Genomic DNA, 16,077 nt, shown 5'->3' on the forward strand with positions numbered 1-16,077 from the left:
TACGAATAATACAAAAAAGTTAAACTAACACAAAAATTTAATTTTTGTCTTGTTACCATTATTTTAGCTTAGTAAATTCAATGTGGGTTAAGACTTAAGCCATGCTTAAGCCAAGCTTTAACGTTTGGCGCATTTATTCGTTCGTTGCTGAACCCAATTTTCGGCAAAAAATTGTTTTGCAACAACTGTTTGGGTCAAGTTGTGACTTGTGAAGACTGCATGAGCCAACATTGTTGTTGACTCATAAAATCGTAGGACCAGTCTGAACTGCTTATTAACGAGATTAGATTCGTCTCTTTCACGTTTTCTCCGTGTGTTTATCATTTCTAATCACGAAACCATTGGATATTCGAGGTGGGCCTTTAGTGGTTACTACGTCTTTTCGTTACATATTCAACAGAGAGAATAGGGGGGAGTTTTATCTCTGGAGAACAAGGACGGAGTGGCAAAAGCCAACCAGGTGACATGTCGGACAAAAACAGTTTAGATTTGAGCGACGATGAAGAAGACGTCGAAGTGGGTGCAATGAATGCAAATGTAGCCCAAGAAATCAGTGGGACGTTGAGCAAGTGGACCAACTATATTCACGGATGGCAAGACCGCTACATTGTTGTCAAAGATGGGGTAATGGCATACTACAAGTCACAGCAAGACACTGGTTATGGTTGCAGAGGATCAGTCAGTATACGCCAAGCCAGTATTAAGGTGTGCTTTTCGGTTGCTTTGCTATTTCTTGCTATAATGCTACTTGTTTATTTAATTATGTATGTCATGCTTATGCAAGCCCTAGTCAACTTTTTTGCTTTGCCCTGTTGAACTATTTATAACGTTGTTACTTTTTTCTAGCCCCATGAATTTGATGAGTGCCGCTATGATGTCTGTGTCAATGATTCTGTTTGGTATTTGAGAGCTGAATCCCCTGAAGAAAAACAGAGATGGCTGACATTTTTGGAGAGTCACAAAGTATGATGCTCTTAGAAATTTTGGCTTTTATTCCCTTTATTTATTTGCCAAGTTAAAATAGAGAAGAAAGGGAACTAGATATGTATTTGATTTTTGCAGATGGAGTATGAATCCAACAACGGTCATTTGCGTCGTCATGGTAGCGCTGTATCATTAACTTCAAATAACTTTTCCACCGCATCTGCTTCGAGTTTTCGCAAAGGGCGAGGTTTGAGAGAAAAGCTGTCCGAAATGGAAACCTATCGCGATATCCTTATAAGACAAGTTGACACCTTGCAAGGTTTCTTTGATGCTTGTGCGACAGCAGCTGCTTCCATTCGGGTTCGCGAAGTCAATGCAAATGGTATGGACTGACACATGTTTTCTGTTTGCCAACCTGAACTAAATCGTTCAAATATTGACTTAAATGCTGATCCTGTATGTTTTCAATAGGAATCGGAAGTGATTCAGACGACGAAACTTCAATCGCAGACTTGAAAGCTATGCGTGAGTGTGTGATAATCTCTTATTTATTGTGGTTTATAGATTAATCTCAACATCCTTTTCAAGTTTTAACTCAACGTTTGTTTTTCCTGTCGATAAAGGTGCCGATGTGGTTAAGTTGCCGGATGAGATCTTGATTGAGCGCGGTTCACAGGCCGTGGATTTCCGCGGAGAGGCGCTGACTTTCAAAGCCACGACGGCGGGTGTACTGGCCCGATTGCAGCATTGCCTCGATCTCTTCAACCAGAGCCAGGACGGTTGGCGAAGACGTCTAGAACGCGAGGTGGAGAAACGTAAAAAAGTGGAGGACCTTTACCGTCAGGCGCTGGAAGAACTGCGGGTAGCTAACGAAAATAAACCGCACCAGCAGTTACTTGTGCAAGGAAACGGACATGGTTTGCCCGTCCATTATCAACAGCAGCTGAGTACCGAGTCGAAACGGATTGTTTTGGTTGGTGGCCCAGATTACCAAGAGGGCCCTCACAGCACCATCGGCGAAGATGAATTCTACGATGCCGTTGAAGCAGGTCTCGACAAAATCGACGAGGAACAACAATATTTGGAGAGACTGAAGAACAAACAAGTGGTTCGCTTTGCCAGTCAAGCACCAGCTCACCCTCTATGGCCAGAGGTTTGTTATCTTTATTGCATTAGCCAACAAGATTGCGCCAAATTGTAACTATTTGCATTTGACGGTGATGTAGATTGAAAGAGTCACGCTCGAACAACTACAGTACGCCCGACTGGGAGTGGAAGGTGGCGTGTGGCAACTCTTCGCCGAGGACGGCGAAATGAAAATGTACAAACGAGAGGAAGAAGTGGATGGATTGGCAGTAGATCCCCTTAAAGCCGTTCACACCGTCAAGGGTGTCACTGGTCGCGAAATGACTCACTATTTCTTCAGCCCCGACGTCCGCTTCGAGTGGGAAAGTAAGAAATGTTTGGAATTGCACTCCACCCAATTTATTTTAGGGCTCTTCTTGTCGTGTTTCCTAAATCTTTTTCTGTCTAACGTTTCGATTAGCAAAATAATTAACTTTTGATTAATGAACAGCCACACTGGAACAAATGAAGGTACTGGAAACCATCGCCGATGACACTCTTGTGATCCTCCAAATTCATAAACGAGTTTGGCCAGCTTCCCAGCGTGACGCTCTGTTTTGGTCTCACGTTCGACGCGTTCCCAACGATACCGATCGCGATGCCCAAGATATCTGGATCGCCTGCAATCATTCAACAGAACACCACGAAGCACCGGTAATTCCACCTTGTTTCAAACGCCAGTTTGAATGCCAAGTTTTAATCATTTATTTATTTCTTTTTTTTTCTTTCAAGTCTAACGAGGGGAAAATGGTGCGTGTTTCCTTGACGGTGTGTCTGGTCTGTCAGACTTCGATCGAGCCACCAGCCGACGGCGGACCGGTCACGCGTGATCACCTGACCTGCAAGATCACTTATTGCTCGGTAGTTAATCCGGGTGGTTGGGTGCCCACTTCTGCCTTGCGAGCCGTCTACAAGCGAGAATATCCCAAATTTCTCAAGCGCTTCACGCAATACGTCAAAGATCGTTGTGATAAACAGCCGATCCTCTTCTAAATAACCTTATCCTTCTAGTTTGATCTGTTGAAAGTTTGGGAACACAACTAGATAGGGTGGAGGAAAAAAATAGTATTCAAGCAAAGCATTGCATTCTGTGTTATACAATTCGTGATTGCACTTCGGCCACCATTCCAAACTTTTATTTAATTTTTATTGTTATTTTTGAGGTATTGGTGCTGATGGCTCATGATGTTTCGGCCCACCTGTGTTTGTGACATCATCCAATTTTTCGGACAATGTCTTATTTCTTTCTTTCCTTTCTCTCCCAATATTTCCAAATGTTTAATTGTTTATTTCCCATAGAATTTTTGTGTATCTCCTCAGCTGATTGGAGCCGCAACCCAAAAAAGAAAAGTTACTGGATGCCTCAAAAGGAATGAAAAATCCAAGTGCCTTTGATGGGGTTCAAAAGGTCTTTGGTACCGTGTGTGCATTACTTCGCCGTCCTCTTGGTTACCATCGCTATTCAAAAAGCCGCCTTTCCCCTTCTAAAGTTTACTCTTTTCTTTTTTTTTTCAATTGCCCTCCACATTTTCCCTTGTTGTTTACACGTCCACTGTGTGAAAAAACACGGCAAACATGGCGCATGGTGAAAGTTAAATGTCAAACAGTGCGCTTATAGTCATGATTCAGCCACTTGTGTGTATATTTAGAGATTGTTATTGTTTTCGATTCTTTTCCTTCGGGTATTGCGCAGAGTTGTTCTGAGCATTACCCGAGCTTTGAAGCAATGATTTGTTGTTTATTACTTCTTTCGATCAGTCTGTTCCGGAACAGAAATCGACCACTCCCGGACGAGAGTATAAAGGCTCTCGAGAGTAGCAGCGCCTTTCTTTTTCACCCTTTCTCATCCAATGTACGTATTGGTATTGGCATCATCATCATTGTTTTTGTTGATATCGTCTCGTTTGGGTGTCAGCGAATGGGAACGTCTCTTTGTGTGACAGTCCTGTTTTGGCTTCGTTGGCAAATTCTCTCTCGTTTTGAATCACATCGGTTACGCAAAACATTCGCTGTAGTAAGAGAAAATATATAATAATTCATTGATTGTCTACTTGTAATTGAATTAAAAAAATTCACTTTGGTGACCACCAAGTGCGTCGTTAGCACTGATTCATAATTTTCACGCAACTAGAGCAGTAACTTGGGATGGGGGGTCTTGAGATGTTCTTCCGACTTCTTTTGCAAAATATACGCTTCGGTGCCCAACAGTAGACAACCAAGAACCAGCATAAATATACTTAATGTGGTGGGATGATCGTCAATGACCGTCGACCCTTGGTGCAAGGTTATTGCTGAGCAACGTGAACGTACCCATACAAATTTTTAAATGTAGTTTTTTTTTTCACCCAGCACTATTATTATTGATTGTCGGCTAGTGCAGCTGCAAAAACCAGGTTTCGTTCAATCTTCAGCCATAGCAACTGTAATATTTACATGACTAACTCATGGATGGCCAATCGTTGTTGGCAGGGAACAACAAGCAAAAGAAAAGAAAAACCACTTTCCCAACAGATTAGAGCTGCGTCTAGCATTGTACATGAAAACAAACGGTTACAAAAAAATTAAATTACTAGAATAAAAAAACAAGGTATCCGATTTCTAGTTACCGTATTCGATGCAAGTGTATCCCACGGACCAACTGGACCTTCAGTAAAAAAAAAAAAAAAAATCCTTGAAAAGTTGAAACTAGCAAGCAAGGGTAAATATGATCAGCTAATCGTTTGGCCTTGCATTTACAGTAGATCGAAGTTGAGGGATCCAAGAAAACATCTCAGTCCATTCATGTGATGACTCTTTACGGAGACTAAATACCAGTTAGTGAAATGCCATCAGTCCATGAGCAACATGTGAAATTTACAGTCTGAGCTTAGCTTTGCATGGATACCCAAACTTTCTGCATTAATGAAATTGTCGACACAGTTGTGATAAGTTGCTGGTTCACAGTAGGAATAGATTGGCGGAGATATAGGACCGGTCGAAATAGGCCCCGACGAAATAGGCCCGGCAAATAGGACCGGACGAAATAGGACCCTACGAAATAGGCCCACTTTTAAAATATTTTTAAAGCGGTCCTATTTCTCCGTCAAAGTGGGCCTATTTCTTCCAATTATTTCTAAGTTCCATAAGGTACTCTGAAATATTTTCAAAAAATAATTCGACCTACTCTACATGAGCGAGAAGGCGGAATATTCAACGATGGATCCGCCAACGCTTATATTCATTGCCGTAGCTCAAACCACGATGAGTGAATTCACACATTGCCGTTTCGTTTTTCACATGTTAGGTAGCTGATTCCCGTCTTTATTTTTTTATGAACGTATTCCCCTTGATCTTAACTGTAAAATTCATTTGTTACAAACGTCGTTTTCACTTATTAACTATCGCTAATTTAAGAAAATGAACAAATTTCCGTGTTTTCTTCGCCATTTATTTGTTCCGTAGCTCGATCCCCCCTTCAGAGGCTCAGCCTTGAACGCGTCTCTCCCCTTCAGCGGCTCAGCCTTGAACGCGTCTCCCCCCTCTACCTATGCCAGTACTCAGGTGAAGTAGGAAATGAACATGTTTGATGAAATAAATCTTACGGATTGATTTCAAACATATCCATAACAATTTCATGTTTTTTTTAAAGCAACAAACGCATATCACTTTTAAGTTTCTTGTTTTTTGGGGCTGACGCGAGGTGCTGCTCAAGCCGGCCAGAAGGGTGGTCGAGCGGGGGAGGCTGCACGCACTCATGGGAGAGGGGTGAGTGAAGGGGGGTTTACCTGGGCCATACCATACACGCCCATGTTTTCCCTTCTTTGCGTATGTCAACCGGTAGTCTAGTGGTTAGCAACTCGAGCTATAAATCTCAAACGCCGGTGTTCGAATCTCGGTCATGTCGATAAAGAATTTTGTTTACAAAATATTTTAGATAAATTAATAGCTCAACAGCATAAAGCGGTGTGGAACTATCCTGGCGAAATTGATCGTTTTTTGTTTTTTTAATTGATGATATATACATTAATTGATTTAATATACAGCACGAAAAGGAAATTTCTATTATAGTTGAATACCAAATGCGGTTTTGAAGATTTCCATCTATCGGTGATAGTAGCGTCACTAGCGTGGTTCAATAGCGTCATGAAGATGGCGTCATCTGCTCATCGTCAACTTCAGCGTTTAATTTACAAATAAGAAATAGAAATCTTATAAAAAAATTAAAATAGCTTCAACATGTGTACATTTTATTTTTAATCATTTTAAAATTTGAATTGCAATTTTCGTTACATTTGATCTGTAAGAATTCGATTCTGAATCATTTTCATTTCAAATCGATTCACACACATAGCAGACGCTAACACATCAAGCGTCATCAATAGCGTGGTCTGTGGATGCTATCGCTGGAGTAAGGCGTTTACCTTCAATTCGGGTATGTTAGAGAATTCTATCATGTTATTTTCAATCTTTAGTTAATACTATTGTTATTATCAACTTGTGTGAATAGGTAGCGTCATGATTGGCCTACCCTGATGGCGTCATGATCGCTGCTGATTGCCTTTCAAATAGGTTTTCAGCATTCTGCTTACACCTTTGGCATAGAGTCACATATTTCACAATCCAACATCAATTGGTACCAACAGCAGCCCTTCTCTCCATCATCCAGAAGGGTCTGAGATCAGTGTTGGAGATGTGTATGACAATTTTAATATGATGAAATTTATCTACCACCAAATTTTTACTCGTGTTTTTGTTTTTCAGGATGGTTCGGAACAACCCATGGAAAGCTTATCACTCATTGATGCTGTGATGCCTGATGTTGTTGCAAGTCGTCAACAGCAAACACAGAACAAACAGAAACCACAAGTGGTAAAGACAGAACCACCAAATTCCAATGGAGATGAACCCATGCATTCCAATCGTAAGATAGTCACTACTTTTTTTTGATCCCCTGAACTGCTTACTTATTTTTCCCTTCAACTATTTAATGAAGGCTGGGAAGAGGAAACAGGAGTAGAGATACCTGCCAGCAAATCAACTGTACTTCGTGGCCATGAATCTGAAGTTTTCATCTGCGCCTGAACCCAACAACTGATTTATTGGCTTCTGGCTCTCGGATGGTGACTCTTCTGAAGGTACCATCAAAGAGAGAGAAAGACATTAGATGAATATAGAGGTTATTCAGACTTACAATCACTGATTTTAAATTACTATCCTGTTTATTGAGTATACAGTTTAATAATACCATAAAACATCAGACCACCTAAATATCATAATTGGGGGAAATTTTAAAAAATAAAACACGTGGTAGACAACTGATTTATAAAACATTCTTATTTTTAATGACAAATCAAATCAAAATATTTTTATCAACGTCAAAACAGAAAATATACCAGTTCAACGTCCCACAATCGAACGGTCAGGTCAAACGAAGCGCTAGCCAAAATCAGATTCATGTTTGGGTTTTTTGTTCCAAGGCCGGTAGAACTCCATTTTTGGGTGTAGATTTCCTTGTTGTGTGCTTGCGAATCATGAACACAAGTGTCTTGTTTCATGGACCACATCTAGGAAAAGGATCGGAGACATTTGATTTGATAGTATTTTGACAAGAATGAACTTGCACTTTACCTTGAGCGTCATATCGTCAGAACAGGAAGCCAAAAGATTACCCTAAGGATCCCACTTAATAGCGTTTACTTCATTCTAGAGAAAAAAACAAATATATTTCTCTTTTAATCATTCACAAATTCGCAAAAGAAATTCGAATATTGTTACCGTATGTCCTTGGAAAGATTTGGTTGGAAGACGTAAAGCTATCACAGAAGCTTCTCTCACACGAGAAAATCAATGCCCATAGGAAGAAGGAGACACAGTTGAAGAACTCCATCCTTTTTGCTTTGTGGACACGGTACCAGGATAATGAGGTAATAACTGAAATGATTCAAATAATTGTTAAATAACCATATCAATCTATAATTATTATTAGTTATCAACCGTGGAACTACTGGAGGTAATAGTAATAGAACTGAAAACCTCATTCCCAACTGTAGTCACTGACCATCCTTTAAACCTGAATGATGAAAACATAGATAATTATGACATGTCATTTGTAAGCGATGATGAAATGTAAACTTAACATTCAACTGATTTTTAAAACATATTATCTTATTTGTATTGATGTACAAAATGTATTGGCACTGGTTACCAAAATAGCATTCAGGTTCCCAATCTTTTGCCTTGTCAATTGTTTCCGTCTTTCTTTAAAACTTCTCTTCAGTTATCTCAGCAAATACCTTGAAATGAAATAAAATTAAAACAAATCGAATGAAATAGTAAAACCAAACTTACACTTCCGTAATTACTTCCGGTACCGTCAGAAGAGTCACAATCCGAGAGCCAGAAGCCAATAAATCAGTTGTTGGGTTCAGGCGCAGATGAAAACTTCAGATTCATGGCCACGAAGTACAGTTGATTTGCTGGCAGGTATCTCTACTCCTGTTTCCTCTTCCCAGCCTTCATTAAATAGTTGAAGGGAAAAATAAGTAAGCAGTTCAGGGGATCAAAAAAAAGTAGTGACTATCTTACGATTGGAATGCATGGGTTCATCTCCATTGGAATTTGGTGGTTCTGTCTTTACCACTTGTGGTTTCTGTTTGTTCTGTGTTTGCTGTTGACGACTTGCAACAACATCAGGCATCACAGCATCAATGAGTGATAAGCTTTCCATGGGTTGTTCCGAACCATCCTGAAAAACAAAAACACGAGTAAAAATTTGGTGGTAGATAAATTTCATCATATTAAAATTGTCATACACATCTCCAACACTGATCTCAGACCCTTCTGGATGATGGAGAGAAGGGCTGCTGTTGGTACCAATTGATGTTGGATTGTGAAATATGTGACTCTATGCCAAAGGTGTAAGCAGAATGCTGAAAACCTATTTGAAAGGCAATCAGCAGCGATCATGACGCCATCAGGGTAGGCCAATCATGACGCTACCTATTCACACAAGTTGATAATAACAATAGTATTAACTAAAGATTGAAAATAACATGATAGAATTCTCTAACATACCCGAATTGAAGGTAAACGCCTTACTCCAGCGATAGCATCCACAGACCACGCTATTGATGACGCTTGATGTGTTAGCGTCTGCTATGTGTGTGAATCGATTTGAAATGAAAATGATTCAGAATCGAATTCTTACAGATCAAATGTAACGAAAATTGCAATTCAAATTTTAAAATGATTAAAAATAAAATGTACACATGTTGAAGCTATTTTAATTTTTTTATAAGATTTCTATTTCTTATTTGTAAATTAAACGCTGAAGTTGACGATGAGCAGATGACGCCATCTTCATGACGCTATTGAACCACGCTAGTGACGCTACTATCACCGATAGATGGAAATCTTCAAAACCGCATTTGGTATTCAACTATAATAGAAATTTCCTTTTCGTGCTGTATATTAAATCAATTAATGTATATATCATCAATTAAAAAAACAAAAAACGATCAATTTCGCCAGGATAGTTCCACACCGCTTTATGCTGTTGAGCTATTAATTTATCTAAAATATTTTGTAAACAAAATTCTTTATCGACATGACCGAGATTCGAACACCGGCGTTTGAGATTTATAGCTCGAGTTGCTAACCACTAGACTACCGGTTGACATACGCAAAGAAGGGAAAACATGGGCGTGTATGGTATGGCCCAGGTAAACCCCCCTTCACTCACCCCTCTCCCATGAGTGCGTGCAGCCTCCCCCGCTCGACCACCCTTCTGGCCGGCTTGAGCAGCACCTCGCGTCAGCCCCAAAAAACAAGAAACTTAAAAGTGATATGCGTTTGTTGCTTTAAAAAAAACATGAAATTGTTATGGATATGTTTGAAATCAATCCGTAAGATTTATTTCATCAAACATGTTCATTTCCTACTTCACCTGAGTACTAGCATAGGTAGAGGGGGGAGACGCGTTCAAGGCTGAGCCGCTGAAGGGGAGAGACGCGTTCAAGGCTGAGCCTCTGAAGGGGGGATCGAGCTACGGAACAAATAAATGGCGAAGAAAACACGGAAATTTGTTCATTTTCTTAAATTAGCGATAGTTAATAAGTGAAAACGACGTTTGTAACAAATGAATTTTACAGTTAAGATCAAGGGGAATACGTTCATAAAAAAATAAAGACGGGAATCAGCTACCTAACATGTGAAAAACGAAACGGCAATGTGTGAATTCACTCATCGTGGTTTGAGCTACGGCAATGAATATAAGCGTTGGCGGATCCATCGTTGAATATTCCGCCTTCTCGCTCATGTAGAGTAGGTCGAATTATTTTTTGAAAATATTTCAGAGTACCTTATGGAACTTAGAAATAATTGGAAGAAATAGGCCCACTTTGACGGAGAAATAGGACCGCTTTAAAAATATTTTAAAAGTGGGCCTATTTCGTAGGGTCCTATTTCGACCGGTCCTATTTGCCGGGCCTATTTCGTCGGGGCCTATTTCGACCGGTCCTAAATCTCCGGCTTCCTAGGAATAGTAGGGATAGTAGTAGTAATAGTGGGAGGGAAGTGGAATTCGGTCAATTCCAGCAAATTACTCGCTTCGTCGTGGCAATTCTAATTCATTCCGAATCCGTAGCCGTCGACGATTTTCATCTCTGGATTCAAGTCGAATACTCGGTGGACTGTCTCTCTGAAAGGCTCGTCGTTTAATCTGTACGCCTTGTCGTGGACGTCGACGGCCATCCCCAAAGGACAGTGACATTTGCGGATGCACGGAACGTTGTCGCAATTGGCGTGAACGCAAAAGCACATTTCTTTGGAGTTGCCCCGTAGTATTCGATCGGAAAGTAAATGGACGTTGGATTCCACAGAGAAGATTATTATTGTCACAAAGTGACATTAGGTCCCGAATGTAAGAAACTGGCAGCACTGAAATTGTTTTAACTTCCATCAATCTTTGTTTGCGTTGCCTCCCTATAGGATAGGGGGTACTAGGAAAAGTCATTAGACAACTTTCCAGAATTTCATTATTAACGAAAAAGAAAGTCTCTATTATTTTAACTCCGACAATAGCAGGACGACGACACAGTAATTCTTTGTTCTTAATTTTATCAGCAATTTATTAAGATCAATAAAAAAATAACTATGCTTCTCTGCTTATAGGCCCTACTCGAGAATTGTATAGCAATTAAAAACAACAACTTTGATACGGTACTTTTTCCATTTACCTAAAGAACTTCACGAAAATTTTATCATATGTCTAGAATCTCTAGAACTATTGGAGGCACCTTGTAGCGGAACGAGATCCATTCTACGACTGACGCTTGACACTGGGTTTTGAACCAACTCCCAAACTGGAATAAAAGTCTACGCATCTCAAGCAATTCGAAGGAGTTGGCCTATTATATAGTTGTTTTAATGTATCTAATATGCTTGTATATTACGGCCACTTACATGGAAACGTGACTACGTGAGCTTGTTTACAAAAAAAAACACTCTAGGCTGTTATACATTATCAAAGAATCTATTTAGACCTTCGTACGGGCTTGAATGAAAGCGTAATCCTGAATGAAAGAAAATTGTCTTACGAACTCTTCTATGAAAAGGGAACAAATAAAAATTTGAATTTCAAAAAGGCAAACACACGCTCGAGGGGAACAAGTTTACAGAACCTTAACAAGATTTACAAGAAATGAATTTTTTTTCCCCGTAGAGCGACAACAAAAACTAAACATGTACGGTATATATGTACAAAAAAAAAGGATAGACAAACTCGACGATGAAAGAGAGTTACGGCAGCGACTCAAACTTTCCTATACCAACTTACTATATACAGTCGGTATATATATGATGATCGATTATTTCCCAAGGACTTTTAACCCTTTAAATAGATCTCTACTGCGAAAAAGATATTTTGTGACAAACGCATTAGCGAATGCTAGAGGCTCTTAATAACAAATGCATGCAATAAATTTAAATCAGCAAACTACGGGAGTGGGACGATGGGCCGTTTTTCGCGTTCTTCATTTATTTTCATACACAGACTGGTGCGTAGTACGGTTAAAAATAGGTCGACTAATATATAAGTCCATAGTTGCTGATGGCATTTCTACGTTCTCGTGAATTTACTGACCAGAAACTTTTGAATAGTGGTATAGCTTTTGTGTGGAACTCTAACAATAATGTTGGGCCTATCCCAGACTGAATATTGGCCTGCTTTTGAGTTATCATTGAAAGCCATTCGATCACATTCTCCATTCGATCACAGCACTCATTGTACGACGCAGTTGCTATGGATTTACAGACTTTTACAGTTCACCGCGCAGTACCGTGACTACAGTAAAGTTGTTGTAGCCTAATAACCAATGAAGTACACATTTCTCCGCTTCGTGAATTTCCCTCAGTGATTTCTTAGACTCAGTGTTATTGAGAGCCACTCAAAACTAAATTTTTTAGAGCTGTTTCCTCGGTATCATCACCAATTCGTTGTCGACTGTGTGTGGATTTTATATGAGGAGGAGCCGGTGTGGCGGCAGGTCCTTCTGAGTAAAAAAAAAAACTTCTAGTCGCGCTTTGCCTGAAGTGTTCAAAATTTAAAAAATTGGGATTGATTTACTCACAGAAAAAGTTGTGAGATACCAAACAAGCCTGATCTGCAGTCGTTCTACAAATGAATTATCTAATGAACCCTAACTGAGTCAACAAAAATGGCAAGAAAAAACAGTCCAGTCAGCAACCACATGGCTCAGGAATAATCGTAATCCGTATACTATTTTATAATGAACGCCACCGGCCAAAAGAAGAAATAGAAATAAATTTTTCCTACCTTTCAGCCTGGGAAATACAGCCAGACATCCACAAGTGCTCCATCGGGAGAATAGTTGAATCCGCCAGGCGGGGTAGGAAAAAGGGCCTCAGACTCGTGAATCACACTCACATGGGTGTACACGAGATCAGAGGAGAAAAGGCGTTACTCGGCCGACATCGTTCATCCGTAGTTTCCCCAATAAAATTAAATGCTGTTTATCTAAATAAAAAAATAAAAAATGGGTTACGAACAATTTTAACAGAAACAACAAGTAAGGAAAAGTTTAAACTGAGAAAATGGGTAGACCCTGATTTTTAATAAACAGGACAATTTAAGGTTTACATGTAACAGACTGCATTTATGCAACCCATGCATCATTAAAGTATCTAGTAGATAGGTTACAGGTTAATAAAAGTAACTTCAATCATTACCCAATAAGTGATGATACTGCGATTGTTGCTAATGACAGGTCAATAAAAGTAGAAGCAAAACTTGCATATCTTGTGGATATGATGGCTGGCTCACACCTCAAATCTACAGAAAAGAAAAAGGTTACATACAGTGTGTGTAAATAAACTGCTATGCATTGACAAAGGGGGCTTACATGATAGATGCTAACCAGAAACTAACATTTCACAAATTTTGGAACAGGTTTAACTCTTCTATATTTAAGCTCCCTTAATCATTGTATTTGTATTCTTAGTTTTTTCAGGTTTTATTTACCTGCTTAACAGCATGGAGTTATTAAGCTATTCCATATAAAGAGAAGCGACCCGAGTTGACACGACGACCACAATTTTAATACGTTATTTGCTGGGCTATTTTTCTTGCAGTCACGTGTACTTTTCCAAATATAATTGATCGTTTTCTTTGTAATCTTGAACTTTGTCTCTTTGTCGTTTTCAAAACTTGCAAATAAAATGCAAGCAGACGACACTTATATTCTAATTAGCCAATGTTTGCTTATAAGATATCGATGTAATTAAAAATTGACCCCACATCCCTAAATCCAAACAGCTCAAAAACGATCAAAGAGGTTTTCTCACCGAGCGCTCGACATCCGCTGAGCGGATCAGGATTATTTTAGTATCCAAAAGCTTTTTTCATCAATTTAGAGTTAAACCCCTTACGACAATTAAGGTAAAAGTAAGGCTCGAAATCGGCACGAAACCGGTAAATAATAAAATGCAGAACGAAATCACCACAATAAGACCCTTTCCAGTCAGTCAGTTATCTGTATTTATTCTTAAAAGCGTTCGACGTGAGTGGGATCAGCGATATATTTTAGTCCCGTTGTCCGTTAAGACCTCTATTCTAAAGAAAACAATTTCATGGCTTCATGGAGCATCCATACCGTAAATTTGATCTCCAACTGGATTTCTGTGAAATTTTCGGAAAAGGCCACTGCGATTTGCAACAGAAAATAAAGTGTTACATCAGCATCGATTCTGGTAGGACACAAGAAGAAGGCCGGCCCTTTCATCTGTCTAGACTTTCGACCTAATTTCCGAACAAGAGTATACGGGGGAAAAAAGTCGTAGAAATCACGGTACAAAAGAGATTGAACGCGGATTGGACAATTTCTTTGAAAAGTTCCATTGTACGAAATATGATGAATCCAACAGACTTCAGTTCACTGCAATCAATAAACAATTATCCACTGGCATCAATAATATAATATGTAAGATCCTCCGTAGATGTACATCAAGGGCTCGGAGCAACCTTATCCAGTATACTCATAACCGACGATTAAACTTCGAAAATAAAGAAGCAATGAACGAGAATATAGTTGGCTATATATAGACTGTAGTGCTATTGCGATAAAAGAATCACGACGTAATATTGAAGAAAAAAAGAAATTAACATAAACCTGGAAAACCACATAGTACATCCCATCTAACTGCATTTCTGGACCACCGCACTCGCTATTCCGAGTCCGCCATTGGAAAGAAAAAGAAGAAACAAATGAATCAGGAATCGACTAAGCGATACATTGGGGATGCAGCTGGATTTCGGCTGCTGCAGATTCTTCCTTATAATTTCACGTCTAAATATAACCCAGTCCGTGTTGACAGCATTTTCCGTTCCGCATACAGAACATTCCCTCTGCCCTTTTTTTAAAAAAAAACCCACGTGAATTGCGTGAGATGACGTCATTGACGTTTGTATCAATTATTCTACTTGGTGTATATTTGAAAGGTTGAATTCCTTGAAAAGAGGAGGGAAAAATAAAACAGAGTTTGCTGACATGTCTGTGGAGAGAGTGAACGAAATGCGAAGCCTCTTTATAAAGTCCAACTCCGTCTGCTGTTGGTCTTCATTTCCTGCCGGATGAGATCGTGATGGAGTGCGGTTCACGGGCCGTGAATTTCCAAGGTGAGACCGCCGGCACTGAATGACACCCGACGTTTGTAATAGTAAAAACACGTTTGTTTTTTTAAAGAACTGCGAGGCGGAACAATCCAAAAAGTCGAACAACCTTTCAGGTGACTCTTTTGACTTTCGCCAACCATTTGACACAGTTAAGGGGCGGCGGTTTTTGCTGGTTTGCAAAAATAATGAAACCGATGCGAATTTGCGAGCGGCATACAGACGTTATTTTATTTATTCTTGGCGGATGAGATTAAATGGGTGCGGACAGCAGCAGCCAATTTCCGGCAACAGTGTAACCCCACTTAACATGGCATGGATATACATGGGATGCAATCTTAGCAGAACATTGGCAAATATTGGGATGTGTGCGTAGTAGTTATCCGCATTGAGCCGACTGTTGACCCAGTACTTGTTCCCCTCAATCCGGATTGTATCCATGCGTATATAATACCCGTTGGTTTCAAATATTGTCAAGTGATGTTCTGAATAACGTAAATACAACTGTCCGCTCAAATAAGGCTCTCTCGATAAGGAAATTGTACAGATAATTAGAAACAATTCTAAGAATGGACATATAAATAAACCTATCCAATCAGTGACATGAATCATTCCCGCTTTAGCCCAGCGACTCCCTCGGGTACAATTACACTTTGCTTCCTAGTCAATTGACTCTGTGGGGACATCACGGTCATTCACCTTTATATTCTTCACGATTTTCCCTCTGTCTCATAATGCATATTCCTTAAAGCGATAAAAAGATATTACGCCGCCAAGAAATCTATGTGGGAAGTAACGATTGCATGTGCTGCTCGTTTGGATAAAATATTTAGAGAGTAAAATTTCTGAAAATTGTCAAGAGA

At 39.6% G+C, this 16,077-nt stretch overlaps 1 protein-coding gene and 5 long non-coding RNA genes across 6 annotated transcripts; 2 read left to right on the forward strand and 4 right to left on the reverse strand.

Moving 5' to 3' along the window:
* The first annotated feature begins 186 nt into the window (after positions 1-186).
* Positions 187-4,090, forward strand: LOC124333808 (ceramide transfer protein-like). The gene is made up of 8 exons (XM_046788997.1): positions 187-705; positions 847-963; positions 1,063-1,306; positions 1,396-1,449; positions 1,548-2,077; positions 2,151-2,376; positions 2,501-2,703; positions 2,782-4,090. Exons 1-8 carry the CDS (start codon positions 466-468, stop codon positions 3,040-3,042), a joined length of 1,875 nt encoding a protein of 624 aa, XP_046644953.1. The 5' UTR covers positions 187-465; the 3' UTR covers positions 3,043-4,090.
* Positions 4,091-4,455: 365 nt separating this feature from the next.
* Positions 4,456-4,995, reverse strand: LOC124338205. Its single transcript, XR_006917695.1, has 2 exons — positions 4,656-4,995; positions 4,456-4,573 (listed from the first exon to the last, which is right to left on the reverse strand). It is a non-coding gene; the product is annotated as an uncharacterized LOC124338205 (long non-coding RNA).
* A 1,354-nt stretch (positions 4,996-6,349) lies between these two features.
* Positions 6,350-7,347, forward strand: LOC124337607. The gene is made up of 4 exons (XR_006917438.1): positions 6,350-6,460; positions 6,536-6,720; positions 6,790-6,949; positions 7,022-7,347. It is a non-coding gene; the product is annotated as an uncharacterized LOC124337607 (long non-coding RNA).
* A 55-nt stretch (positions 7,348-7,402) lies between these two features.
* LOC124337911 lies at positions 7,403-7,827 on the reverse strand. Its single transcript, XR_006917563.1, has 3 exons — positions 7,804-7,827; positions 7,657-7,731; positions 7,403-7,592 (listed from the first exon to the last, which is right to left on the reverse strand). It is a non-coding gene; the product is annotated as an uncharacterized LOC124337911 (long non-coding RNA).
* Positions 7,828-7,843: 16 nt separating this feature from the next.
* Positions 7,844-9,213, reverse strand: LOC124337592. Its single transcript, XR_006917435.1, has 7 exons — positions 9,103-9,213; positions 8,843-9,027; positions 8,614-8,773; positions 8,377-8,541; positions 8,234-8,321; positions 8,023-8,098; positions 7,844-7,959 (listed from the first exon to the last, which is right to left on the reverse strand). It is a non-coding gene; the product is annotated as an uncharacterized LOC124337592 (long non-coding RNA).
* Positions 9,214-12,653: 3,440 nt separating this feature from the next.
* LOC124338081 lies at positions 12,654-13,756 on the reverse strand. The gene is made up of 3 exons (XR_006917650.1): positions 13,568-13,756; positions 13,276-13,378; positions 12,654-13,063 (listed from the first exon to the last, which is right to left on the reverse strand). It is a non-coding gene; the product is annotated as an uncharacterized LOC124338081 (long non-coding RNA).
* Positions 13,757-16,077: the final 2,321 nt, after the last annotated feature.

Source organism: Daphnia pulicaria, chromosome 1 (assembly GCF_021234035.1).
Source record: "Daphnia pulicaria isolate SC F1-1A chromosome 1, SC_F0-13Bv2, whole genome shotgun sequence".
In the NCBI taxonomy this organism is placed as follows: Eukaryota; Metazoa; Arthropoda; class Branchiopoda; order Diplostraca; family Daphniidae; genus Daphnia; species Daphnia pulicaria.